Below are 27,967 nucleotides of genomic sequence, written 5' to 3' on the forward strand. Positions count from 1 at the left end.
AGAATAAGAATTCAAAGCCCTAATGTAATGGTTTGGTGAATCTCGGGGCCAATACTTTCTTCATTGGTTCTAGAATTCTTCCTTGCGATGTTCTAGCTTGCTGAAAAAATAATGCTGAATTTTTTTTTTTTTTGTTGGGCATCCTTGATTTTCAAGATATTGAAGATGTTTGGCGAGCAAAATAATTTTGCTACGGAGTAAAAACCTTGGCGAAATTAGAAATCGCTAAATTTGGCGTAATCCCGCTTACAGAATCTTAGCACTAGCGTGACTACGAGAAAACGCCAAATGGCAATGACCTCTAATCATGCTTTTTCTTTTGTTTTTGGCGGGGGATCTCCAGCCACTTTTTGATTTGACCGGCCAAAGTCCTAAATTCAGACATTGGCCGTTTCCATTTACCACGAAATTGGCCAATTTCGGGCTTTCGCAGTAATACATGCACCCTCTCTACGAGCAGGGACGTATTTGCGTTCTTGTTGTCAGAGTTATGCTTGTTTTTTGTCACACTGCTGCTGTCATGTCTTCCATACTGTGAAGAGAAAATGGTAAATGTGCTTGAATTCGCATGTATCTTGTCGAAGTCTTGTTAAAGGTTTACCCGTTCTCTCCGCTGAGAGAAGGCCAGCCCTAAAAATTAAACACTACTACTTAAACGTACATGCACCTCATACACATTAGCGGAATTTCTAGTGAATCGGCACATGCAGGGCCAGTGACGGTAACCTCTTCCAGCAAAATTTCCCTCTTGACTAAATTTTTCCCCCACGCATTCCGAAAAATGTGCTGCCATCTAGCGGGAAAAATACGTAATCAGGTATTTTACAATAGAAAAGTGTTGCACTGCATTTATTTCTATTTTTTCAAAAAATTCTTTTGTTTGATGAACTCGCAAAATTTCCCACAAATGCTACGAAATTTCACACTTGGTCAAATTTTGACCAATTTTTCCCACGAATATGGGAAATTTCCCATGAGTTACCATCACTGAGCGGAGCCCTAACGTATTTGGGCTGTCAGAGTTGTGTTTCTGTTTCGTGTTCTTGCTGGTATTGCCATCTGTCTTTAATATTTTAAAGTTTTAATACCATGAAATTTTTCTGACGCATTTTTGGGAACTAATTTTAAACATCTGACTTCTTTTTTATTCCATCACGTGAGGATTTTTCACGAACACTTGTTTTGAATTTACGAAGAAAATAGTTCAAAATTACTTTTTACGTTGAATTCTTAAAAAAATTCTTAATTTCCTTAAGAAATTCTCATACAATGTGTTTGTCTCATTAGATAGCTTTTAAAAAAAATTATGATTTAATTATTAAACATTCAAGGTTGAACTTTCAGTTTGTAACACATTAAAGATATCGACGCTAAAAAGATGCCATAATAATGAGGGCAAAATAATCGGAAAAACTAATATCGAATGCTTAAAATATAGTAAAAAAACTATAAAAATTCCAAGTGAGCCCAAAACGGTTTGTGTTGACACGCTTGTCAGACTCTCTCGAAAATGGCTTCCGTCAGCCAACAAACACTTCATAAACACAAAGAAAAAACACTGATAAGCATTTCTTGTTTCCTGGAAACTCATAGAAGTTCATTTTGCACATCCCCATTGATCACCATCTGGTACTGCTGCCATATTCAAGTGATGTGTTAAAATGAATTACATACAGTCAGACCTCTGTAACACGTTTTCCACTTTGAACGTTTCCCCGCTTATAAAGTTAGTTTCAAAAGTCTTTGTCAGCCAATTAGGATTTCGTGAAACTTTCCAGTGTTAAGCGTTATGTTTAAATCCAAAACCGCTTAGTCGCTTACTCTTTTCTTCGAAAAGTATGGCTCTGGTGGTCAGGGCCACAACTTGGAGGGCAACGACTAGGAGGGGCGCAAATTTCACCCTTTAACCTCTGCAACCTTACCAATGGGGAGCCAAAATGTGAGCTTGCTCCGTCTGTGATCAAGCATCTAGTTGCGGCCCTTCTCGCGGTGAAAGGAGACAGTCTTTTCTAAGGCCGGATTACACTATAAAAGCTTGATAAAAATTATTTTATAATACTTGAAAAATGTATCCAATGAGCACATCTGTTACATTCGAGCAAACTTAACTAATCCACCTACTGGTTGCATTTTTCAAGTTTTATAAACGAACTTTTATAGTGTAATATTGGCTTAAGGCCGGAATTACAGTATAAACATTTAGTAAAAGTGCTTGCATAAAACTTGAAAAATACAACGGATAATATGTAATCGATCAGCTTATTGGGTGTATTTTTCAAGTTTTATAAAAGTACTTCTATATAAATTTACAAATGCAACCAATAAGAGCATTGGTACCATTCTAGCAAATGCAATCCCAGCCTAAGGCCAATATTACTCTACAAAACTTCTAAAAAAGTTCCTTTATAAAACTTGGAAAATGTAACTATTGTAATGTAAGCTTATCAGTTACATTCGATCGCGAAGGAAAAATTAATTTATAAAAGTACCTTATTAATATTTTTTATGTACATGAAATAAATATTAAAAAGCGATTAATATTATGATGAAATGTAAATATACTGCCCTAAAGAAATTATGGTTGTCGTATCTAAGTGTGGATAGCTTCTCGATTTATTCCAATATGTTCATCGTATTTTTTAAACGAGTCAATCCTGTTAGAATTCACAATCCCCCCCCCCCCGGAGGTAAGCTATTCCACTTATTAACAACCAGCCCTATTGAAGAAAACTGTGATTCCACAACCTGGAATTGTCCCTTACCAATCGATACTGGTGTTCCTTTGTCGAAGCAGTTAATTGACGATGCATTAATAACTCGTGCTCCATTTTATCTGTCCAATTAAAAATTTTAAACACCTCAATCATATTCCCCCGACATCTGCGCCCTTCCAATGTGAACATATTCAAAAAATGGTCTCTCTCCAACAAGGGCACACGTAGTTCTTCTCTGCATCCCAGCGACCAAGTGAATGTCCCTCTGTGAGTATGGTCCCCAAAATCTCACGACATACTCCAGTGCAGGACTACCTGAGCCCCAGAAAAGTGAAAGGATCACTTTGGGAGAACACGTGTCTATATGCAACCGTTTTTTTTGTTTTTTTTTTTTTTTTTGGACTGAACGCAACACATAAAACATACAATCAAACTGAGAAAAACACAAAACAATAAAACTCCATAAAAAGTGACATAACGATAGTGGCGTCGGAGCCGGGGGTGCTGTGGGTGCTCGAGCACCCACGGAAGTTTGTAGAGCGGGTTCGAGCACCCACAGAATTGATTCAAAAATCGAAATTTCCTATATGAATCTCAAGACGGGCACCCACAGGTTCGAAACAGTTCCGACGCCCCTGCATAACGATGACACAGACACTCTGTAGCCCCATTGGGATCCTTTTGGGGTCGTCCCTTTATTTTTTTACAGTTATTTTAAAATAACCATATCGATTAAGATTGAAAAAAAAAAAGTTGCTTGACCTCACGAGTTGGGTCTCACAGACCCAGATAACCTTTCAACAGTTCCAGAAAAAAAACTAGCCACCGCTCCCAAGGCTCTCTCCTGCCGGCACGTGTTGAAATGCGCCGCCGAACCTCGGTAGTAAGAAACATATGGGATGACCATATGAACCACATTTTACGGGACACATTTTTTTTAGAATCGGCACTTCCGAAAATATTTTCTTTTTTTTTTAACTTTTTCAAATTCCTTTGGTTTCAAGTACTTCAATGGCATCAAGTTAGTATTGAATCCATTTGAAGAATTAAATTAATGCCTTAAATTTCTGTAAGGAGGGGCGCGCCTTCTCTTCAGGAGCTCTCTCGGCCCCTGATTCTCAAACAACTTTTCCATCTTAGAACCTGTGATTATGAGTGTCGTAACTCTTTCGTTCCTCACCTGCGTAAATTTAATCAGTCCGTCGACTGTCGACGTTATCAGGCCAAAGTTTAAGAGGTAAAAAAAAATTGCTCAATGGAGTTTTTTATGTCATCTTCAGTTTATTCTAGAGGATGCAAAAAACACATTTTTTTTTTTTGCCTTCCGTTTCAAGCGGAATTGATATCAGGTTTTTTTTTTCAATGGATGCGATAACGGACGCGTCGTCGCAGGTCGGTTTCGGTGTCGACTTTGATATAAAGTGAAGATCGATCGATCAACGACTCATAGTTGTTCCAAATGTAGCCCTGCAAAGTGTATCAGCTTCAAGCAAGCTGAATAATAATACAAAGAGTTGTACTGTTTTCTTTGACCGATCTTACGTGATTGGGAGATAGATTGTGCTTATATCAGGCTCATATTTTTATTTTTCTGTCTCTGATGTCCATCTATTATCGTCATCCGATGACCACCTCATTATTGTCCAAAGACAGCTCTGTAAAGGCCAAAGAGCTCGAAGCGTTCGATCCCGTGTTCGACCCTTAAATTTATTAACGGAAAATAAAAAAAAGTAGGTAGAATTTCTGCGGATAAGTACAGTCCTGCGTAGTATAGTCCAGATACAAGTGAAGGAGAAAGGAACCTAAAAGGTAAGTCAAATATTTAATAATTTGTTTTTTATATTGATGTCGATGAGACTTTAAAATTTACGGTCAAAGTGCTTTCTAGTAATGGCTGTGTACAAATAATTTACAGATGAAGACTCAGCCAGGAAAGGCAGTGAGATTGGAGATGCCCCGAGGGAACTTTTACGGGGCAACGGACCCCGTGGGATTCACTTCGGACATCCCGGTCGTTACTACACCGGTTGGTATTCAAGCGACTTTGGGAATTTGGATCGAAAACGAGGCGACGCCGTTGTTGCTGGTACCTGCAGTTGCGAGACCCATCTTACCGTCCTCACCTGAAATCACCATTCCCATCGAGCACAACGACGCTATCATCAAGGAGAAACCCAGTCAGGATTTGTCCCAGAATGAGAACAGCAATCCCGACGAGACATCGTGGTCCATCGCATGTCAGGTTTTCGTACCATTCATGATCGCTGGTTTCGGTACGGTCGGTGCCGGTCTTTTGCTCGATTTCGTTCAGGTAGGTAAGAAACTCACTCACATCGTAATTTTTAGTGTATAACGACTTCTAATGGCACTATAATGTGTAGTTATCATTTTTTCAAACAAGATCATTTGTGTTATTTAGACAAACAAAAACCAATAATAGTCAATGATTAGCAGCGTACGTAGCATATATGGGAAACATTCTTACCCAAAAGACTACCTAGGAGCATTACGGAAGAGGACAACTATATAACTCATGCACAGAATTTTATCAGCCAACGCCACACACGTTCGAGAAATTATAGACTATAGGCGTTACGCAAGGGAAGGTTCCATACAGCAACCCAAAATAAAGAAAGATAATATAAAACCAATAATTATGATGAGTATAATAAACTGCCCATAAAAAGATTATGGTTGCTGTATCTAACTATGGACAGTTCTCGATTTATCCCATTGTGTTTATAGTACTTCTTTTTAAATGTGTCAATTGTGTTAGAATTCACTACCCCCCGGTGAGAGGGGGGGGGGGGAAGTAAGCTATTCCATTTATTCACAACCCTGTCAGATAAAAACTCCTTGCGTCACCACAACCTAGAATTGTTCCTTACCAATCGATACTGTGTCCCCTTGTTGAAGCAGTCGATTGACAGCGTATCCATAGCTCATGGTCCATCTTATCCATCCCGTTGAAAATTTCAAATACTTCGATCATTCCTTCCCCCCCCCCCCCCCCGACACCTGCATACCTCCAACGTGAACATATTCAAGAAACCAAGTCTCTCTTCATAGCTCAAGCCCCGTGTGCCAACAAGAGCGCGCGCGTAGCTCTTCTCTGCACCCCTCAAATAAGTCTAGGTCTCTCTGTAAGTATGGTTTCCAAAACCTTACGGCATACTCCAATCCAGGGCAAACTTAGCTCCGGAAAAGTGGAAGGAAAGTAAAGTTATAGTCTATGTAGTTGTTCCACATGCGTAAGCTACTTGAAGGATAAGTCCCTGGTTGTGGGTAACTGACCCACAATGGGTTATAGAGAGCAGATGCGCTCTTGCTCAGAATTAAAGCAAAGACCAGCCTATGGCGAGCCGTGAAACAGCGGTTATTGATGTTCATGATGGTTACTCATGACACCGATTTACTGCCTTGTCTATGTGGCTGAAGTACTTCTAATTTTAATAATGAAATCCTTGTGTCGGTATTAAAAAACTCAGCTCGTTTTCGTCTTTTTTTTTATAAATCTTGGTGATACTTGGTCTAAATGACCAGCAGTGTATGGATGTAACCTCTATATGTACTCAATATATATTTGCCTTATAAAAGAGATATAAACAGCAGATACTCCGTAACAGCAAATGTCAAAAACATGCATATTTTGACCCATTGGATGATCTCCGTAACATTTTTGTTGATCACCCGGAAGTAAACATGCGCCAGTTTCTTCACAAGATGATTCGTGTATCATGAGAATGCAATGTGCCTGAGAGATCTGATTGCAACGTCACAGAGCCCGTTAATCAAGATCAAACCTTCAATCCGTATAGATACGAAGAAAACCCGAAACAATTATACCTAATTGGCTCATGCTTCGATAAGAAAGATACACTGAATATATGTCGGTTATATAAATACATCGATATCAATAACCCTTTAAAGAAAATATGTAATTTTTTTTTTCTATGATAGAACGAGTTCGTCTCTATATCTACCAAAGTTGCTATTTTACTTTTGTATATCAAACTTTAGACTATGAATTAATAAATTTTACATAGATCGCCCAAATCTGCGAGATCAGTGTGTAATTGACCAACAAGTTGCATATCCGATCCCGATTGATTTTGCATCAACTAAAATGTAGCTATTCTGTTGCTTATGATCGCCAAAAAAATCCGCAACAGAGTTTTCTACGAAGTGAGTCGGGAAAGAATGAAAATTCCAACGTTGATTCTGAAATTGAAGTAAAATGTTAAGAGAAAAAGAGGGGCTCTTTGATATAGTTTTGTTCACGTAAATTTTCATAACTAGAGGAAATATAAAAAATAAAATTTTTATGGTTTAAAAAAAAATCGATTAGTAAAATTCCCTCGTCATCCCCTTTTAAGAAAATTTTGCGGAGACACATCGATGATTGTCGTAAAGAAATGACAAAAAAATCGAGAATTTATATCATCGATATGATGGCGAATTTTTCATCAAATGAAAAAAAAAATGAATAGACGGATGGATAGATATATAAAAATTCAAGACGGATTAATTACTATTATTTGTCCGTACATGCACCTCGTAAACATTCCTCTAATACTTCGCCAGACACCAACTCTGGCCAAATCGCTATTTACTGCCATTAATGAGTAAGGAAGAGAAACGAAGTCACCATTTATCATCGACCGCCTCGAGCTCGTTAGGAAAACATCTTATCTATATTCTTTCTCCCCTGCGACCATGACTGCAACGTTCACGGGGTAGACGAGTATCTTACCACTACGCCACTCTGGCACGGCATTTACAAATCGGGTGTTCTGCTACTTTTCATAGGTGAAAGTCGCAAGTCTAAGTCGTAGAACATGTCCACACTCGTATACAAAATCGAGCAACACGTGTTTTTTGATACTTACCGCTGGACAAATTTATTGATTTGTTAGGTGACTTTGATTATGAGTGTGCGCAATGGCCTTAATCAACATTCAAGAGAGTTATCTACACTTAAATTTTGGAAATGTTCCGTTTGGAAAATTAGCGGGAATGCTACCTTTTGATCAAAATAGGGGTTAGTTAAGTTCGAGCAATTGGAAATTTTTACTCCACCCGTTGATTTCAGAAGGTTTCACAGAACCCAGGAAGGTATTCTTACTGTCCCTTCGTGAGTAACATAAGAAACTCGATACAGTGGAACCTTCTATAACGGCCACTTCTACTAACGGAAACATTTTTTGAATTACGTCGACGGGACGGACTTAACGTCGATTACTACGAACGAACACTCCTCCCGTTCAAAATTTTCGTTCCCATATTGTCCGTTATCGAGAAGTTCTACTATAAAATTCGACTTTTCGAAAGCGCTTCTGGAAAAAAATGTATCGTTTCGGAAAAAAATTTTTTAACGCCAGTAGGACAACCGCTTTGTTATGTTCCCTTTGGAATGAACAAGGTGGATATATTTCATTTTGGTGGAAACAACTAGCTTTACATTGTAATTTCTACCAAAATTATTCCCGTTCGAATGAACCCTGTTGCATAATCCCCGGCAGAGCTCATCCCAAAGATTCACAAACCATTAAAATGTGAATTTCTAAAAAAAAAGTGGAAATGTTCCCTTTTGGAAATAAGCTCCTCGATTGACGAATTACTTTCAAGGAAATGAAGAAGAATTTTACTGATAATACATATATATTGAGTTTTATTTTTATTGGGGGCCGTACACAAATTTTGATTCCTACATTTCCTAATTAAGGAGCTCATTTTCAAAAGAGAAAATTTTCATGTTTTTTTTTTAAATTCCCTTTTCATTTTTCGAAATTCATATTTTTATTCAATTTTCACACACACACACACACACACACTTCTTACTTTCAACATAATATTTAAATATTTGCTGCCTGCTGGGCGATTTCCACTTTTGTGAAGCAGTTCATTCCGAAGGAATGCGTTTTTTACTTCTACTGTAAATTTAGTAAACGTGGAAATGTTCCCCTTTTGAAAATGAGATCCTCAATTAAAAATTTGTCGTGATCACAAATCGATTGCCTATATATTTCTTGCTATTAATTTAGAATTTAAATTTTAGAATCGTCAGAGAATTTGTATTTATTAAACTCATCATAAAACACCCTCTATACCACCCCCACCAGTGCTGCGTTTCTCAACCCTAAATCTGAACCCACCCGAGGACCAGTAAACTGTCAAAAACCAGTCGTCGGATCATTAACTTGCAGTCTGAAAGTCTGAAATCCCTTATTTGAACCTATGAAAATGTGGGACTTACAGGGATAATTTTTTCATTTGATTAAAATGATCAAATGATAGTTTTTCATTGGATTAATATTTAATTTTCAACTCTGCGGACCGTGGATTGAAAAACGCTAGGCTAGGGAAGCCAGTGATTATACTCGTGGGGATACACTAGACTTGTACTGTACTTTCTCAAATTATTTCTCGCATTATTTTTCTCGAAGTGGGAGGAATCCCTTCCTTTATCTACGACTTTGTACTATCTGCCATCGATTATTATGGAGCTATTTTGAAACGGCAAGTGTTCCCAAGAGTATAATTTTTATCCCACGGATAAAATTGTATGTATTTTGAGAGATAGACGGCTTTTTTTTTCAGCTCAAGATGTTAATAAACAGATATTTTCTGGATATTATGTTGAAGTGAACTTTGAACTGAGAGGCTCCAGAGGAACTGGTGAACTCTTAAAAGCGGCTACTAATACCTCTATATCAGCTCCTCGAGAGACAGTGCGTGAAAGCGTGAAATAAGAAATAAGGAAGGCAGGTCGTGTCTCCAGTAGTGTAGATGGTAGCTTGCTTGCATTGTATGCAAGAGGGCCTAGGTTCGAGTGCCGGTGGAGACAAGATGACTTTTCTTTCCGAGTTCACCTCAGCATAATATAGAGGAAATATCTGTTTCCTTACATGCATTTTGTTTAAATGTCGTTTACACGGTCATCATGTTCACGTTAGTGTTTAAATAGTGTCTGAAAAGAATTTTTATTGGATATAAATACCGTTTAAGACTTAATATTTGGTGAAATATTTGGTAATGATTATTTGTTAATAGTAAAAAATTTGTTTTGTCTTACCTCTTGCCAGCACTGGACCGTATTCCAGACGGTTCCCGAAATGTTCGTCCTCGTACCAGCACTGCTAGGCTTAAAAGGCAACCTCGAGATGACGCTAGCTTCCAGAATCTCTACTCAGGTATGGAATTGCGTTTTGTTTGTTTTAATTGAGTTATCTACTCTATTGTTTCAAGTTTTCTAATTTTTACAAACAATATTTCTTAGGATTAATTTTCTAGGTTCAAAAAAAATTCACGGTGGATTAAAAGGAATGGCCTGATTTCAGACATTCCTTGGTGCTAGACTAGAAAGTCAACAGTCGTCCACCTTTAGGGATCTCATAAATTGCTGGTCTTAACGACCGGTACATTTAAAGAATGCTTACATCTTACTTCTTGGCAATTAGCCAGCTCGTGACTCTTAAAAATCTCCCTATTACAAAGTCTCACTACAGAGAGAAATGGGCCTACAATGGTACAAATATTCAATCGTCACACTTCCCTCACTTCACTTTTGAAATGTAGATGGCAGCAGTGAAAAATCAGACACAATACTAGATAAGCACTCAGACTGTTAGATACACACATTTACACTTCCGGCACAACTCACTCGGTAGTACATTGCCCATGGCGATAGACGAGAGTTGTGATCGACTCAAAAGTCGCAAAGAAAGCTCGTGACTCTGGCCTTATTTCATTACCTACACTCAGTGGATGTCAAAAACAGTAGGTGGTCACAATAATGTGATTCGATTGTGAATTATTCATGCATAAGCATTTTTTTTTCACCAAATACTATCGAACTGTCACAAACTGATAGTACAGGATGGTTATAAATAGAGCCTGGATTACATGCATTCGCATATTTTGACCTTTTTTAGTATTAATGCATATAAATGCATAAAATCGAAGAATTTTCAGAATAAGTGCATATTTTTGAAAGTCTATTTAAGCATAATATACATATTGCTAATAATACAGTAAAACCTATCTTTTGCGTTCACCGGCGGGATAAAAAAATTCGTTCGTGAAAGAGGGGTGGCTGTTGATCAGGGATTTGAAATGAATAGTTCTGTTATACAAGGGGAAAATATTATTTGGCCGTAAAAGAAGGTAGACCGCATCTGAGAGGGGTGTCCGTTAAGAGGGGTGTTTCACTGTATTTTTATAACATTTAGTGAATTAATAGAGATGTTCATATTTTCCAAATATCAAGTGCTCTATCATTAAGGCTATTTCTAGAGATATGTCAAAAGCGTTCAGTTTTTTTAGAAATAGTGTTGAAATTCTTTTATTACTGGTATTACGTTACTTTGAGCAGCTACAACAAACTATAAATTAAAAATCCCTAAATAAAAAAATATGTAGAAGTTTTTTGCATATGCAGGTAAATGCGGAGATATTTTTTTGTAAATGAATATGCACTAAGAAATAGAAAATATTCATTTTAAAAGCGTAACTGCTTTTTTTGCATAGTGATTTTTTAAATGCATATTTTCTCACTTTTGATAATTTAACTTTTTCATGATTTTTCAGTGTATATTTTGGATTTTAATGCATATTTCGGCATTTTAGGTGCATATTTTTGGCATTTTTAAGTGCATATTTCGGCATTTTAAGTGCATATTTGCATATTTTTAAAGCATATTCCGTCACTTTTTCAGTGTATATAATCCGGGCTCTAGTCTAGTTATAAATAAATTGACACTACTCAGACGTATGTAGCACCCATTCTGATGGAGGTATTTTGATGAAACTTGAGGGGGAAAGAACTATTTAATAAAAATATAGACCAATTTTTTGTATATATTTTTCAATAAAAAGTGAAAAAGGTTTCACTTTTTATCGCAGCATCTTTTCCCCATGGTCCAAATAACTTATATACCTAGTTTCAATGAAATAAATACGTTCACCACAACGGCGACTACATAGGTCGGTGTAGTGTCAGTACAATTAAGCAGAGTAGTTGCCAGTTTAATTATACTGACCCTACTCCGATAAATGGCAAGTTTCTAACAATCTATAACCACTTCTCGACCTATGTAGTGCCCGTTGCGGTGGACGTAATTCATTGAACCTTGGTATATATGTCATTTAAACCATGGGAGGAATATAACTATGATGAAAAGCTCCCCTTTTTAACCTGGTGGTCAAAATCGAACTATTTTTCATTGAGTCATTCCTTCCCCTCCCCCCCAGGTCCATTACCAAGTATCGTCATAATACCTCCACCAGAATGGGCGCTATATGCGTGTGAGTAGTGTCGGTTTATTTATGTTGTTTATTATCAACCACCATGTTGATACTTACCACCCCTTACAGTTGATTGGATTACCATCAACCACTTCACCACGTTACAAAATAATCCGATGATATTGTTCAAGAAACGGTCATTAAAAAAATCGTATGGACATCATTGATATTAGCATGTATATAGGCGATAATATTGTCTTGATTTATATTTCTTCTCTTGAAACCGCAGGCGAATCTTGGCCTCATCGACAGCACAGGCGAGCAGTGGAAGTTGGCTTTTGGTAATCTCAGCCTTTTGCAGGTAATTTTTCAACATGACTTTCTTGTAAGCTATGAAATAATAGTTATTTTAAAATGTGTTCAAAAACATTTTTTCATAATAAGTCAATACAAGACCCAAAAAACACTTGCGTCTGAAGTAAAGGTAATGAGTTATTCGCTTATGTGTGTTTCAGTGCCAATCATTGGTATTAGGTCTGGTAGCATCCTTGCTGGCATCTTTGGTCGGATGGGCGAGAGAAGGCGAATTCAACCTTCATAACGCTTTGCTACTTTCATCGAGCAGCCTCATGACGGCTTCTGCTGCCAGCCTCCTTCTCGGTAAGTACAAATACTCAAAAAACTATATTAATCATAATTTCGATCACAAAAATCAGAGATGTATCATGTATAATGAGGCAGCAAATTATGATTTTCATAGAAAACACGCATTTATGCATCAATAACTGCATTTACAGTATATCAATAGATTTTGTGTTTAGACTGTTGTGGCAGGATTTTCCGCGACGTAGTGCAAGCCCGTCATTTGGGGAGGGGCAGGGGGACCGGTGCCCCCCCCCCGGCTTTTGAAAATACACTAAAAATGGAATATATATATATATATATATATATATATACAGTATATATATATATATATACATACATTAAGTACATGTGCTTTGCCGCCCCCCCCCCCAGGAAAAAGTTGAAATGACGGCCCTGAGACGTGGTGTGTTCAGTACCACATTTACTTCGTGCGCTATTGTTCCGAAACGGATTTCGTGTTTTGAAAATGCACTAAGATCACAAAGTAGTTAACGAAGTGCGTACAAATTCAATGTTTCGTACGTACTCAACCTTTTTTCGATCGCGGAGCTCATTTAAAAATCAATATCTATGACAGAGCGTGGTAGTGCAGTTTCTGTGAAGTGCACACGGAGCACAGATTGGAAACCACTGCGTTAACTCTTTCAGAGGCAATCACGGGACAACAGACAAATTTTCCCGTATTATGGAAGGAAATGTCGTTCCTATCACATCCCCCCCCCCGTATCCGAGTCTGACGAACGCAGACATTTTCAGCTGCTAATGGACATGATTGTTGCCACCATAATCTTTTGCTTACGTAAATTATTCACTTTCCTCTTTATTATATCCCCTTCAATTTAACTCTAAATACGATTCGCACTTAAATTTTAGACACATGCGTAGTCAATATACAGTTCGGACCCAATAAGTTTAACGTCAATCACGGAAAAAATATCGAAAAAAGGGGGGGTACTGTGAAATTAAGGTTAGTCTCGCATCTGGTATAAGCTAGTAACAGTCGGTGCCGTCGAGACGTAAATACGTAACTTGAAGTGGGTTTCGTGCTTCGTAAACTGAAACCCATCGAATTTCGAAGGTTGAAATACACATTACGTAATTCTCACGTTTTTATCGCATAGGGTGGGGTTCATTTCATTGCCCTAGACAACATCATCATCTCCAAGGCTTTATCTTCATTTTAAGTGCAATCCTTATTCGAAAAGCAACGATTTTGCCAAAAAAAAAAGAGGAAAACTCACCAAATTATAAGAAAGAGCAGCACAGAGAGATAGTATATGCTTCTCTTTACCTTTGATATTCGAGTTCGTTCAAGACGTATTTCTTAGAAGGAGATAAGTCTGTGTGCAAATATTACGTCAATAATTTTGGAGAGCGTGAGACGTTCACGTGATTCTTTTATTAACTTTCTCAGCGTTCAGTAGAAGAATGGGCTCTTGAAGATACTTTTTTGACATTTTCCTCGAATTTTTCTTGGAGAAATGATTGCGTCATCGATTGTAACTTAATCGAACAGTCTGATCGATTCTGAAATCATTTCATGTGAAAAGTTCTGACCAGGGCGATAACTAGGATTTTTGTGAGACAGGGCAAACGTCATTTTGCCACCGCCTCTACTGTGAAATTCGATAATTTTATTTTAAAATTTTTCCTCCCCCCTAAAATTTTCCGTCCTAAAAGTTTGCCGCAAGGAGCAATTACCTCTTTTGCCCCTCCCCCCCCCCTAGTTCCAGCCCCTGTTCTACCTAAAATACGCATTTGTATTTCTTCAACATGAGTACGGGGATGAATCTGTATGTTCAAATGTCCCGTATTTTCAACAAAGACTGCTAGATCAATTTTAAAACCCGTGTAGATAGATAGAGCCGTACTTGGTCTAATTGGGGTCCCAAATTGCGCTGTAGTAGCGCTTCATACGCCCTTTGTCAGTCTTCGCCATGTGTTAGCGATTTTTGCATGAAGCCATGTTAGCATTTGTGTAGAACCCGTATAGAAAATATTACTTGCTCAAAAGCCCCGTTCACATGTCCAATAAAACATCCCTGGAAATTCCCGATAACGGGGATTTTCGCTACAACCCATTCGCATGACGTTTAGTTTATGCAGGTAATCCCCCTTTTCTTTCCGGAAGTCGTCACTGGTTACGTGGGTTGAACGGAAGTGGTTAATTCAAGACGACTGACGAAGGAGCTTACAGTAGTTTTCGCGGCGCAAAGGATTATGGGAGAGAAAGTCAGTGTCGACCATCAATCCACCCCAAGAAAGATGGGCTTTTTCTGATGAGCTTCTCTCCCATCTTTTTTTTCCCCTACGAGGGGGAAAAAGGTTTTCCTGCCGGTAATTATCACCAAAGCGACCCCCAATCTCGCACATGTAAACGGGGCTAAAGAAACACAATGAAAGGCTTTTAACATGTCCCCCCTCCCCTTTCTTTTCTTGTTGATGTAGCCATTTAAACATGGGTTGGGAATTCCCATTTTTTCGGTTATTCCCACGGTTTAGACGAAAATTCGGCATCGAAGATAAATTGAATTCATTATTTTTAATGAAATTTCAAATAAAGGTGAAATATAATTTTATACTAAGTTGACGCTCGTTATAACGTCTAAGGTGTGAGGAAGAATCTTTAACAAACCAAAGAAATTGAAACGAAAAAATGTTGAGATACACGTCGTTGAGAAAAATGTCGGGAAAAAATTTATTAACTGGCCAACGCCTAATTAATTCAAATAAAGTAGAAATCGTTGTCGACTTAAGCGAGGTTTAGCTATTTTATGTCAAGTTATGGAGCCGTTCAAGTATTACGTCACCATTTTTTCAGCCATTTTTGACCTCTCCTCCCGTAAGCAAAATTTCGTCATCTCTGCCTCCCTACCTCCTATCACATATTGGTGGGATCAGAGAATATACGCTGGGAGGGGGGGACATAGAGGAGGGGGTTCATGCCCCCCAAACGATCAAAAAACGTTTTTTTAATGCAAAAAATACTTTTTAATTAAAATTTCGAAAGAAAATACCTTTATATGTTATTATAATCAATTTCTGTTAATTTCAATGCTATTCGAGGGCCAAGAACTCAAAATTTCCTTTTAAGAAATTCATTGTGACCCACCCTCTAAGCCATATAATGATAAAGTTTCTTGGCCCGTGGACCAAATGTGGCCCGGAGCGTTATCTGATGTGGCTTGCCCCCTCAAACCTAATTTTGTAAAAATGAACAAAGCGGCACATTTACAAATCACTTAGGTGACCTTATCTCCGCATAATTTCAGAGCATTTAGGCTGCCCGTGGCACATTTTCTGATCACTCAAGTAGGCCTGTGACACATTCACAGATCACTTAAGTGACCCGCGACACAGTTCCAAAACACTTAAGCGATCCGTGGCACATATAAAAATCCCTTGAGTGACAGTTGGCACAGTTTTAGAGCACTTAAGCTACCCCCAGTGCGGCTCTACATCACTAAAGTTACCCCCGGCACATTCCCAGATTACTTAAGTGATCCGTGGCATAGTTACGGATCACTTGAATGATGCGTGGCACGGTTCGAGAGTGCTTAAGCGGCCCAAACACATTTTTAGATCACTTGAAGGATCCACGAAACATTTAGAAATCACTAAAGTGGCTCTCCAGGAGACTTATCAATAGGGAAATTGCTAGTTCAGATGCCCACAAACCACAGTTCAGGAGGCCATTAAGAATATTTTCATATTTTTATGAAGGGTGGTTGATGATGGTCCCCCCTCCCCCCGTCATCAAAAGTCAGCAAATCGAAAACACCCCCCTTCCCATCGATGCTGACGTAATACTTGAATGACCCCCCTTATAGGGATTTCTTCCTACTGAATCTTGAAATGAGCCAACCAGGGATATAATGAATGTCGAAATAACCGAGGTAGTCAAGTTATCAAGGTTCTACTGCCTTGCAACTAGATATTGTATGTTTTAGCACGTGTAAATGACAACCCTACTCAGAGATTGGCATCGAAAAATTTCTCGAGAAGCCATTTCTGGTTTAGAAATTAACTGTATTAAAAGTTGGTGTATTTTATTGACTCGGGGTACTTTTGTTTCCCACCTTATATTATCGACATTGTCTTGCTATTTTCATGTAAATGATCCTTTTGTAATTGATTATTTAGATTAGAGTTTAGTGTGAATAACTCACACAATTCAATTCCGTTTCACTTCAACTTTTTTTTCTATTAATATTTAACGTCAAATTTTGCTGTCCTCAATTCAGGACAGTTTTCGTCTTGTGTCATAATTCCTATTGATGTATTCAAACAATCTCTGCAGAATTTCAAAAAAATATCCCAACATCGAAATGGAATTCAAAGGTTGGAGAAAAAACGGGTTAAATATGGTTATTTCCCCCACACCCCCCATTCAACATGGAAACAAGTAATTATTGTTAAAGTGGTTTGTATGTTAAATAAAAAAAATCTCGTACTTCGGTAACTACGCATTTTCGCTCCCAAGTGTTATTTCGTGTTGCGTCCCAGCTTCGACTCCTACACAAGCGATAAAAACAATGCGAATACATGAGTTATATCATTTGTTATTTTGGTCATAATATTCGATTCCTTCCATTGCGACCTCATTCGGTAAAACGAATTTTAGAGAGAGAGATAACGTGCTAAATATAGGAAAATCATAGTATGAATCAGATTTTATTATTTGTATATATAATAATAAATAAGATGACATATATATATACACACACACACGCGCGCGTACTGTACACATCTGGCCTTGTCTCCATGACGTCGGAAACAAAAGCAGTCGGATTATTCTAGAATAAATGTTTCAGACTTCTTTTTATCGATATGAGCTTTGTTTTTTTGTTTCCTGTAAACGTTCCGATTAACAAACAGCTGTGAACTGAACGCGGGAAACAAAAGCATTTTTTTAGAGCTTATCTATCGGTGTAAAGGGAAATAATTCTAGAATAAAATAATAAATAAACAATTTCGCGCTGAGATCAATGAGCTATCTCCAAAATGTCTGCCATTGCTATTATCGACTGTCCCGAAAGAAACCCGTACCGAATACACTTATTACAATGACATTCTTATAATGACTGGTTTCGACCCAATGATTTATAATACACTGGTGTAAGAAATTAAGAGAATTTGCAGACTTCGTCGATTATCTTTGGAACTACTGTACCGATTTTAATGAAATTTGATGTGTGCATACATTGATACAATACAAAACAAATAACCATTCAATAATTTGTGTGTGTGTGTAATACACACGCATGATCGTGCGTAACACTCGTTGGAGTCGGAAGGTATGAAACAGCGGTTGCAGAATAAACAAAAAAATGGGTTAATAGATGGGTTAATAGGGGGTATGGTACCCTCTTACAGATATACAGGTCTCGCAGCGTGATTTCATACTTGAAATAAGGCAGTTTATCATTTCCTGTGGCAATTGGTCCCACTTCAGCAACGCTGTTTTCATTCCCTGGATAGTTCCCGGAGGGGGGTTGCGAGTTGCAATTGCCCTCTCCAGAGCGTCCCAGACATGCTCTATAGGGTTAAGGTCTGGAGATCTGGCTGACCAATCCATCCGGCGAATATCCTCACTCTCTAGAAAATCGTCGAGCAGAAGAGCTCTATGTGGCCTCGCGTTACCGTCCATTAAAATGAACTCAGGGCCAACTGCACCCCTGAAAAGGCGAACATAGGGCTCCAAGACCTCACACCAGTCACAGTGCCTCTTTCAAAGACATGCGGCCATCCAACATGATGCCTGCCCAGACCATTAAACCTCCTCCGCCATAATGGTCGATTTCGCGGACATTGGAGGGTAGGTAGCGGGTCCCTGGTTCTCTCCATATGAACGTACGGCGAGAATCGGTGCTTAGACTCATCAGTGAAGAGAACGGTCACCCATTGATCCATACTCCAATCTCTATGGTCTCTGCACCATGATAAACGGATTCTCCTGTCCATAGAAGTGAGCGGGACGCAAACAGCAGGTCATCTTGCAAACAACCCTCTCTCACGAAGTCTTTTGGAAACAGTCACCCTTGATACACGGGTTCCTGTGGCTGCATACAAGTCACGAGAGAGCTGAGAAGCTGTAGCACTCCTGTTACGCCTCGCTATAATCGACAAATGGCGATCTTATCTGGCCGTCGTGGCTCTTGGACGACCTTGCCCAGACTTTCTCTCGATGGATCCGGTATCCTGGAACTGTTTCCATAAGTTACACACGACGCTGGGCGTTAAATTGAACTCTCTACAAATCTTGGGCAATTTGCCTGTTGTGGCGTTGTATTTGTATAAATGCTGAAAGCTTTTGTATAATGTTGTATAAATGCTGGACTTGAGATTGGCCTGCTTCTAGCCTCCACACAATTCGCCACCTCATTCCATCATCTAAACGTTGGTGGTTACTCATTTTTACTGTTACAATTTGAAATTAACCGATTGCTGCAAAATAACACCGAGAAATTCGCCGAGGTGTGCTAGCGAACGAAATGCGTCTTAACTTACGCTCGCTTATAAAGCCTGTTTCTCTACTGGCTCCACCTACACACACGTGTACGCTTACGTATTTGACGTACAAGATTTGCATTTTTGTCTAGAAGCAGTGGTTTTACATTCAGTTCAGTTCTTTTCATGAAATTCGATAAAATCTGCAAATTCTCTTAATTTATTTCACCAGTGTAGGAGTTCCTACTGCAGACCCTATTTTTTAGACCAGTCGTTTTTCCGATCCGTATTTACCCTTGAACTTCTTGGTTATGACCTATCCTCACACCACCTGCCATGGCAGGACTAGAGCAGGTGCGAAGGGTGCGGCCGCACCGGGCCACTAAGATTAAGGGGCCGCAAAACGAGATAAAAACAAAAACAAAACAATAGCTTAAAAAATCCTGTCCAAGACAGGGTACCCCTAACATTCATATATTGAACCATCTGGCCTAGAGTTTTGACAGCCCCCGCCCCCACCCAAGTGAAGAACAGTGAATATGAACTAAACTCTTCCTTTAATCACTTATTTAAAATCAAACGGGAGAGGTAAAATGCATGCTTGCCCCGGCTGAAGAAGAGCAAGTCCTGGGTAGATAATCGCTTAAAAGGCGATAAAAAATTACCTTGTACCGGTTTTGACAATGAAAAGACAGTGTGTAACAAAATAAAAAATAGCTACATTTTTATACGGTCCCCTTGTTCTATAACTTCCAGCTAGAAAGTTATTGCTCTGTCACTCAAAAACAAAAACAACTGCAAGTTTCTAAGTGCAATATCCGCTGAGATATTCGAATTCAAAAATCGAAGATAATTTGTCAAAGGACGGCAACAAATGATGGAAAGGAGCGTTGTGTGTGTTCATTAATTTATACTGTTCTTCTGTTACTTTTCTCAGATTTTGGAATTCAAATATCTTGGCGAATATTGCATTCAGAAACATGGAATTTTTTTCTGTTGGCCTCGAGATATAGGCCAACAACTTTCTATATATAATCTGAATAAGTTACAGAACTATATAAAAATGTATATATTTTTTATTTTGTTACTCACTGTATTTTCACTCTCAAAACTGGTACATGGTAATTTTTGAACGCCTTTCGAGCATTTTTTAAATTGAACCTCTACGATGGACGATTGATGAGATAAAGGCCGTATAGTGCTTGCAGGACACGCTGCATAGCGAAATATTATACTAAAATTTCCTAATGAGATCAGGACCGTCTTAAGAGCATCATGGAGCTCCCGGGCCAAATGATTTTTCTGAGGCCTTTCCAGACAAATTCTTGAAAATCTCAACCAGATCTCATTTTTGCGAGGCTCCCGGTCAGTGCCTGGATGGGCCCCATGCCTTAAGACGGCACTGCTAATGATATAATGAATGGATTTTTATAAATCGTGCTTCAAACTTAATTAACATGTCAAAAGTAACATTCTTCATAAAACGCGTTTGAAGTTTTTACTCACATATTACTTAATGTAAAAATGCAACACTAAAAAGTGAGCGCAACTTCGGTTCAAGCGTCATAAAACAAAACAAGGGCTCAAGGAAACATGTATTTTCTGGATTTTTATGCCGAGGTAAACTCGAAAGAAAAGTCGTCTGGTCACCGCAGGGACTCGAACCCAAACCCTCTAGTATTCCGGGCAAGCATGCTGACATCTACACCACTGGAGACACGTCCCTGCCTTCCTCATTTCACGCACTGTGGCGTGAGGTAGAGGCATTAGTAGCCTCTCTTAACGTCAGCAAATGGCCCCCCTCGTGGGACTATGGAGATAGAGGTATAGACGGCTTTTTCTCAGCCCAATATATCAAGGAAAGAGGTATTTTCTGGATCGATCTTAGGACGAGGTGAACTCGAAAGAAAAGTCAAATATTCTCCGTCGGAACTCGAACCCATCTGTCATTCCGAGGCCCTCTTGCAAAGTAGGGCCTGTTTTGCAATCACATGAAATGGGACTTTCATAGAAAATGAAAATAAAAAGAAAAAATTAGCATTTTTTTTCTTTTAAAATGGCGCTTCAAACGTAATGATTCCTTAATCATATGATAATCTTAAAAATAATCCATATTGATAATCCCTTCATCTCTTCAATTAATTTGAGTACTGTTATAACCGCATAGATATTATACTGTTCTCTTGCAGGTTCGTTGACGATCTTCGTGGTGATAATTTCTCGCAAGTTCAACATCAACCCGGACAACGTCGCTGCTCCGGTTGCAGCTTCACTCGGTGACGTCGTCACTCTGGCTCTTCTTGCATCTTTCGCTAGTCTGCAGTTTTCACTCGCTTCCAATAACGGTAAGAAATCGCTAAAATCCATTAATTCACCAATAATCAATCACTTTACTATCATAATAAGTACTCAATAAGTCATGCTATTTTGAGCACCCATCCCTTAGTAAGAAAATGCTATCGACACGTCAACACCACACAACGAGCACACCCATTTCTCTATCATTTACCCCTTTACGATCACGGACGAAATATTTCGTCTAAAAGCAAGTGGAAGAAATTCAATCCAGAGTTCTCTGTGTTTTCTTTCCTCTCTCCTCATCATCGCGAAGCTTTATTGCAACCCTATGAACTGAAGTTGTTTTTCCCCCTCCGTTCTTTCTATACTCTTGTTAATGATTTTTTTCTCCCCTACATATAATGTACCTTTCTACTATGTACATGTAAGAGTGAGGTTGAAAGAATATCTACTGTAATCTCTCTGTATTATACAGGGGTTCTTAAATTTTTTTAGCCGCGACCCAAAATGAGCAATAAGATCAGCTTCGCAACCCATGGGACTTAGTTTTTTCGAAATTAGTGAAACCAGTGACGCAATGTGAACATTTATAACCGGACTGTAAGTGTATATTTACGACCCCATCTCAGAAGCCAATGCCAATCAAGTCTGGGTAGTGACAAACAGCTCAAGATCCCTGGCTGTTAGTGGGTTTTTACGACCCATCTCGGAAGTCCCTACGCATGAGGGTTGGGCCGCGATCCATAGCTCAAGAAGAACCCCTGGCTATAAGTGGATTTGTACGACCCTTCTCAGAAGCCTCTGCGGATCAATCTAGAGTCGGGACCTATGGCTCAGACCCTGGTTGTTTTTAGTGGATTTGGACAATGACTCATCCTGGAAGTTTTTCTGCCGCCCACGTTTCGGTCGCGACCTATAGGTTAAGAAACCCTGTGTTATACAGTTTTCTCCTCTTCTGTTTTTTTTTCTTTTTCCTCTTCTTCCTTTTTCCTGAAACGTAAGAACAAAGGTAACCAGTTTTATCGTCGATACGTCAAATATAGAGCACCCGAATTTGTTGCCAAAAGCGTGTACGTTAAGGGGTTAAGCAGTGCGTTCGTTTCGTAAACGGATGCCTGTATAATGTTATACTTTCAGTACTTTACTACGTGATTAATTATTTAATTATTTGCTTGCACAGATAACTACTTATGGATCGAGGGCTGTATTCTGATGGTCGTAGCTGTACTCATTCCTATGTGGGGTCTACTGGCGTACCGTTGCCAATACACCCGGCAAGTTCTGTACTCTGGCTGGATACCCGTCATCAGCGCTGTCGCAATATCCAGGTAATTTTTTTTCGAAACTTTTCAGCATTAGAATAAGAATATCTAAAAAGTATAATTGAAAAACATCTGATAAAAAATCAGAAGTGAGCGAGTGCTTATGGTTGAGTGTTTCGGCTGATGAGCACCCGTGTCCGGAAAACTCACCGACAACAATTCACCGCCATGACATTCACCACTGGAAAAATTCACCGACAACAATCCGACACGAGTGATGAATGAATGAATGAGAAATTGAATGAGTGAGTGAATGGATGAGAATTGCGTGAGCCAGTGAGGTCACTGACTTACTCCCTTGGTCACACACTTACTTCATAGGTCGCTCACTCTCACGCGGTTACTCACTAACTGCGTCACTCCCTCTGTTACTTCCTTGACTAGGTCACTCATTTTATCACTAATTCACTAGGTCACGCACTCGGGCTCACTCCGCTCATGCACTCAATCACCGGGTCGTTCTCTTACTGACTAGATCGCTCACTCTCATTCGCTTACTCACTAACTAGGTTGCTCATTTTATCACTAACTTACTAGGTCACTCCCTCTGTCACACACACACTCAATCACCAGGTCACGCACTTACTCACTGGGTCACTCAGTCCCCCCACTCGCTCGCCCACTCACTCCCTCACTAGTTCTCCCATTACTCTATCTCTAGGTCACTCACTCATTAATTTGCTCACTCGCCAATACTAACCACTCACTAATTACTTTATCATGTTACTGACTCACTCACTGACTCGTGTCGAACTGTTGTCTGGGAATTTTTCGTAAATCATGAGCGCTCGTCTTTCATCAATCGAATTCATCCCAGATCAAAAAAATAATAATAATGCTAATTAAAAATAATTTTATTAAAATAATAATTAAAATTATTAATTTATTTGATTTATAATACTAATATTATTAAATTTTAATAATTAAACTAAATAATTGTATTTTGTTTCTTTTTTCCGCCAATAGCGGAGGAGGATACATCTTGAACTTCGCCGTTGCCACCTTCAAAGGGATAGCTGCTTGTCAACCAGTAATAAATGGTAACTATTCGACATACATCATTCTTTTAGTTTTCAAGAACAATCATAGGCGACTCCAAAGGGAGTCGCCAAATTTTGTCAGGAGTGTCGCGAAGAGTTGGTGTAGTAAAGTGTGCCCATTTAGTGCTTTAAAATGTTTTTCCCCATACTATTCTGGGGAGCCTCGGATAAACGACGTCAAGGAATACGCGGGTGGTAGAAGTTTGAGAACCACAGCTGTAGACCGCGATACAGCTGATTTTGTGTCTTTCGACACTTTCCGATCAATTTCCGCACACTCAATGCATTGCGCCAAATACCTGGTGTGTAATACAATTTTTGTCGTCGACCCCCAGGTAATGGGTGCTCAACCTTTCTGGGGAGTGTGGGACACCTCATTGGTTTGCAAATGTGCCGAGGGCCACTTAAATGATCTGTAAATGTACTGCGGGTCACTGAAGTAATCTGTGTATACAGTATGTATATACACACACATACATTGTATATATATATATGTGTAATATCCTTAAGGTTTCTAAATTCGTCGCTGGCTGCTTAAATTATATGTGAATATTCGTCGCGGGCTGCTTAAGTGATCTGGCACTGTGCCACGGGTCACTTAGGATCTGTAAATTCCTTGTGGTCTCTTTGGGTCTGTAAGTTCGTCACGGGCTGTGATACGTGAATGTGCCGCGTGTCACGGAAGTGATCTGGCAACTCCCCGCAAGTTGTTTAAGGGATCTAGAACTGTGCCGCGGGTCATTTAATTCTTCGCGGTGTGCTCAAGTGATCTGTAAATGTGCCACGGTCAAATTAAGTGACCTATGCATGTGTCGTGGACCACTTAAGTGATATGGAACTGCACTGCGCGGGTCTCTTGAATGATCTGATAATGTCCCACTAAGTTCATTTTTACAAAATTAACTTTTAGGCCCCGGGCCACATCAGATGACTCTGAGGGGTCACATTTGGGCAGCAGGCTATAGATTGAACACATGTGCCCTAGGTTCTTGCTTTCTCGTTCTTCCCCCTATTATTGCGTATGAAGATGGTATTTGCTGAGCCCCCCCCCCCCCCCGATTTGCGTCTGATCGGAATGCTAACTTCCGACATGTCGACTAACCATCTGTCTCAGCAAATAAACATGTATAATTTTGATCCCAGCTGCAGAAAGAAACAGCTCACGCACTCACCGATCGTTCATGCAAATACCTTTTGCTAACAGCCTTGGTGCCGTATGGGTATAGCAACCCTATCGCCAAGTTCTTATATACGAGGATATTCTTCATTCACCACACGTTTTGCAGGTAGATGTGTGAACATTTCTTTCTCCGCAATTTATTCTCAATGTAATTGAGTTAATCATCAGGATAACTTAAATTTAATGCATCCCGATGTCATACCTATAAAAGAGTTGGTACACGTATTTCTGAAAAAAAAGAGGCGCACGTACCTTTTGAAATACAATTTACTTGAATTTACCATTGTGTAGTCAAATAACAGGTTCACTCAGATTAAGGAAAAATGACTAGATAGAACGCTGGGGTCTTCCTAAAGTTGTCAGAAATTGTAAAACCCGGCGTAAAATGCTTGCGTGACTGTTCTTCGAAATCACGTATCGAAACTCTTTATCTATTATCTTACTAGAAAATTAGTTACCATAATATCTTTGCATTGTTTTGGGCGACATGTCTGAATGAAAAAAAACATCGATTTCGAAGGAAAAATAAAATCAAACTGCAGGATAAATTAAATGAATAAATTTGCGCAATCTTTCCCTGTGACGCATTTCATAAATTTCTAGATGAGTTTCGTCTTCGGTACTACTCTAACGAAAAAAACCTCCAAACTTTTTCGATTCTTGAGCACCGACTCTATGCTCATCATCATCATCAGAAGAAGAGCAACCACATGATTTAGCTCAGTGGTACTCAAGCTTTTGTCACTTGCGACACTCACTCTCCAGAATAATTTAGTAGATATTGCATATTCATGAAATAACCACTTCGAAGCATAAATAGGCACACACGCATCAATATTTCTAACTTGTTGACAAAGGTCGGCGACGAGCGCTTTGAGAAACACTGATTTAGCTGCTGCATGCTCAAACTCAAAACAGCATGCAATGATAATCCTTGAACGGAGGTGTGTAGTTGAGAAGTTGGTCGTAATCTCGCAAGTACCGTGCTAAATTAGGCAGGTAGAGGCACAGACATAAAGGGAGCATGCGGAGGGGGGCCTGAAAGTTACCGGTCGTACCGTATTTACGGGATTCTAGCGCATACGCAGAAGAAGCGGGGTGTTTCATTGAAAATACATCAATTATTCGGAGGGCTCAGTCCTATCATAAAATTTGTTTGGGGGAAGGGACTCAAAAAAAAAAAATCCTGAGTCCCCAATGATGTTCCTGTTCGTCTTTCACCATAAAGGTTGCCGTTATGGTCCGAGGTTCAAACCCGGGGAATAATATTTGATATTCTCCCTAACAAGCTTGAGGTGACTATCGAGATAGATGGTGTCTTCATTTCCAACTCATTTATGGCAGTAAATTGCTATATGGCCGGAGTGCTTGGTGAAGCACCATCTATGACCACAAGCACTGAACACTCTTGCTGAGTGCTTCAGCCAGGACCATCTTAAGAGCAGTATAGACACCTTTCAGCAAGAGCAGACAAATCTTCAACTAGATACTTACATAACACGCAAATTCAAGCAACCGCCATTTCCATTTCGAAACATGGAAGGCAGAGGGCACTTCTTCACCAAACACTAACTCTGGCCATATCGCTATATTGCAATTTACTGCAAATGATTATAAGGGTTGGAAATGAATCTATCTATCAGTGGTCGCCTCAAGCGTTGGGGAAAATATCTTATCTATATATCCTTCTCCCTCGGGTTTGAGCCTGGGACCGTGACGGCAACCTTCAGGGTGGTAGACGTATCTTACCACCATGCCACTCGGGCGCAAGGCAGATGGCAGCACCAGTAGCCTAAAACATGAAAACACGCATAACACTGACAACATAAATATGTTAGGGAAATGCATATGCACACATACACGTCCCCGCATAAGTCAATTCATTGTAAATTCCTGAGAGAAATATGTAGGCCTACGAGGTGCATATGTACGGTTAAGTAGTAGAAGAACGGGCCCCCATGCAAAATGATCCCCCCCCCCACTGCTAAAAATGTCTGTTCTGCCCATTTACATGCTTATTCTGAAAAATTTTAACAAAAGAATTAAACCTTATTCTCATGAGTCGTCCCACACCACCATGCATTAAGCATTAATACGGCATCGGTTTCAGTGATCAGCGCTGTGTTCGCAACCACCAAGTTGAAAATGCCTGCTCTAATGGCATGATTACCTTTTTTGCGTGACTGATCCAGGAGGAAGCAAATTGTATTTTTCTACGCATTTACGAAAAACCCTTGGATTTTCAGAACTTGACGCATTAAATAACACGTTTTCTCATGTGTTTTTCCTGTTCCAGGTGTAGGTGGAAACTTGGTAGCAGTTCAAGCCTGCCGAATATCTACTTTCCTTCACCAAAACTCGACGCGCGGAGTTCTACCAAAAGATGAAGAATCAAGACCCTGCATCAGTCCTTGCAAGACTTGGTTCGGAAAAAGTAATTAATTCCTCTTTTCTTTCTCCCTTGTTGAAAGACTTCATTTCACCAAGGCTCACGTTGATCCTAAAATTATTTTACGCAGTATTATCAGTGTTCAACTGTAGCATGATGAAATCTCGCTATTTTCGCAGGTGTCCATGCTCGTACCGCAAGGATCTTGATGCTGATGGCCATACCAGGACACGTGATATTCATCTCTTGCGTCCACGTGCTCAAAAACGATCAGTCCCATCCTCTCTCTGCAGAGTTTGTATTCATCTACCTCGCCGCCGCGCTTCTTCAGGTCGCCATCCTTCTGTACATCGCTCATTGTCTAGTCCACGCTCTCTGGAGGTTCGGGTTCGATCCCGACGATGCCGCCATTCCCTACCTCACGGCTCTCGGCGATCTTTTGGGCACTGCCCTGTTGTACGTCGCCTTTCTCGTCATCGACACCATCTAATGTGGACAGTCGTCGCAACATCCTCTCAGCGTGGCGTTGTAAAAAAAAAAAAGTGCCTTTGAGCTTAGATACTGTATTAGATAGAAATAAAATGTTCATTATTCACACGCGAAGTCTTGCCTTTTTCATTTTAAATTTCGAATATTTTCAAATAAACGTATATTTTTTTGGAGCGATGTTTTTTCGGCCCAAA

At 39.4% G+C, this 27,967-nt stretch overlaps 1 protein-coding gene across 1 annotated transcript; it reads left to right on the top strand.

Annotated features, from left to right (window-relative positions):
- The first annotated feature begins 4,156 nt into the window (after positions 1 to 4,156).
- On the top strand, positions 4,157 to 27,881 carry LOC149075539 (solute carrier family 41 member 1-like). Its single transcript, XM_089242945.1, has 10 exons — positions 4,157 to 4,523; positions 4,630 to 5,025; positions 9,800 to 9,907; positions 12,250 to 12,321; positions 12,476 to 12,620; positions 21,245 to 21,400; positions 22,534 to 22,681; positions 23,642 to 23,715; positions 27,192 to 27,329; positions 27,464 to 27,881. Exons 2-10 carry the CDS (start codon positions 4,630 to 4,632, stop codon positions 27,772 to 27,774), a joined length of 1,548 nt encoding a protein of 515 aa, XP_089099071.1. The 5' UTR covers positions 4,157 to 4,523; the 3' UTR covers positions 27,775 to 27,881.
- The last annotated feature ends 86 nt before the right edge of the window (positions 27,882 to 27,967 follow it).

Source organism: Pholcus phalangioides, unplaced genomic scaffold (assembly GCF_987345545.1).
Source record: "Pholcus phalangioides strain wild (caught in Gottingen) unplaced genomic scaffold, Ppha-v1.0 ptg000015l_1, whole genome shotgun sequence".
Taxonomy (NCBI): domain Eukaryota; kingdom Metazoa; phylum Arthropoda; class Arachnida; order Araneae; family Pholcidae; genus Pholcus; species Pholcus phalangioides.

Bases quoted from the DNA above. Each gene is read 5' to 3' on its own strand.
- LOC149075539 (XM_089242945.1), top strand. From the start codon at position 4,630: ATGAAGACTCAGCCAGGAAAGGCAGTGAGATTGGAGATGCCCCGAGGG. The intron at 9,908-12,249 runs GTATGGAATTGC...TTGAAACCGCAG, and splicing joins CTTCCAGAATCTCTACTCAG to GCGAATCTTGGCCTCATCGA. The intron at 12,621-21,244 runs GTAAGTACAAAT...GTTCTCTTGCAG, and splicing joins TGCTGCCAGCCTCCTTCTCG to GTTCGTTGACGATCTTCGTG.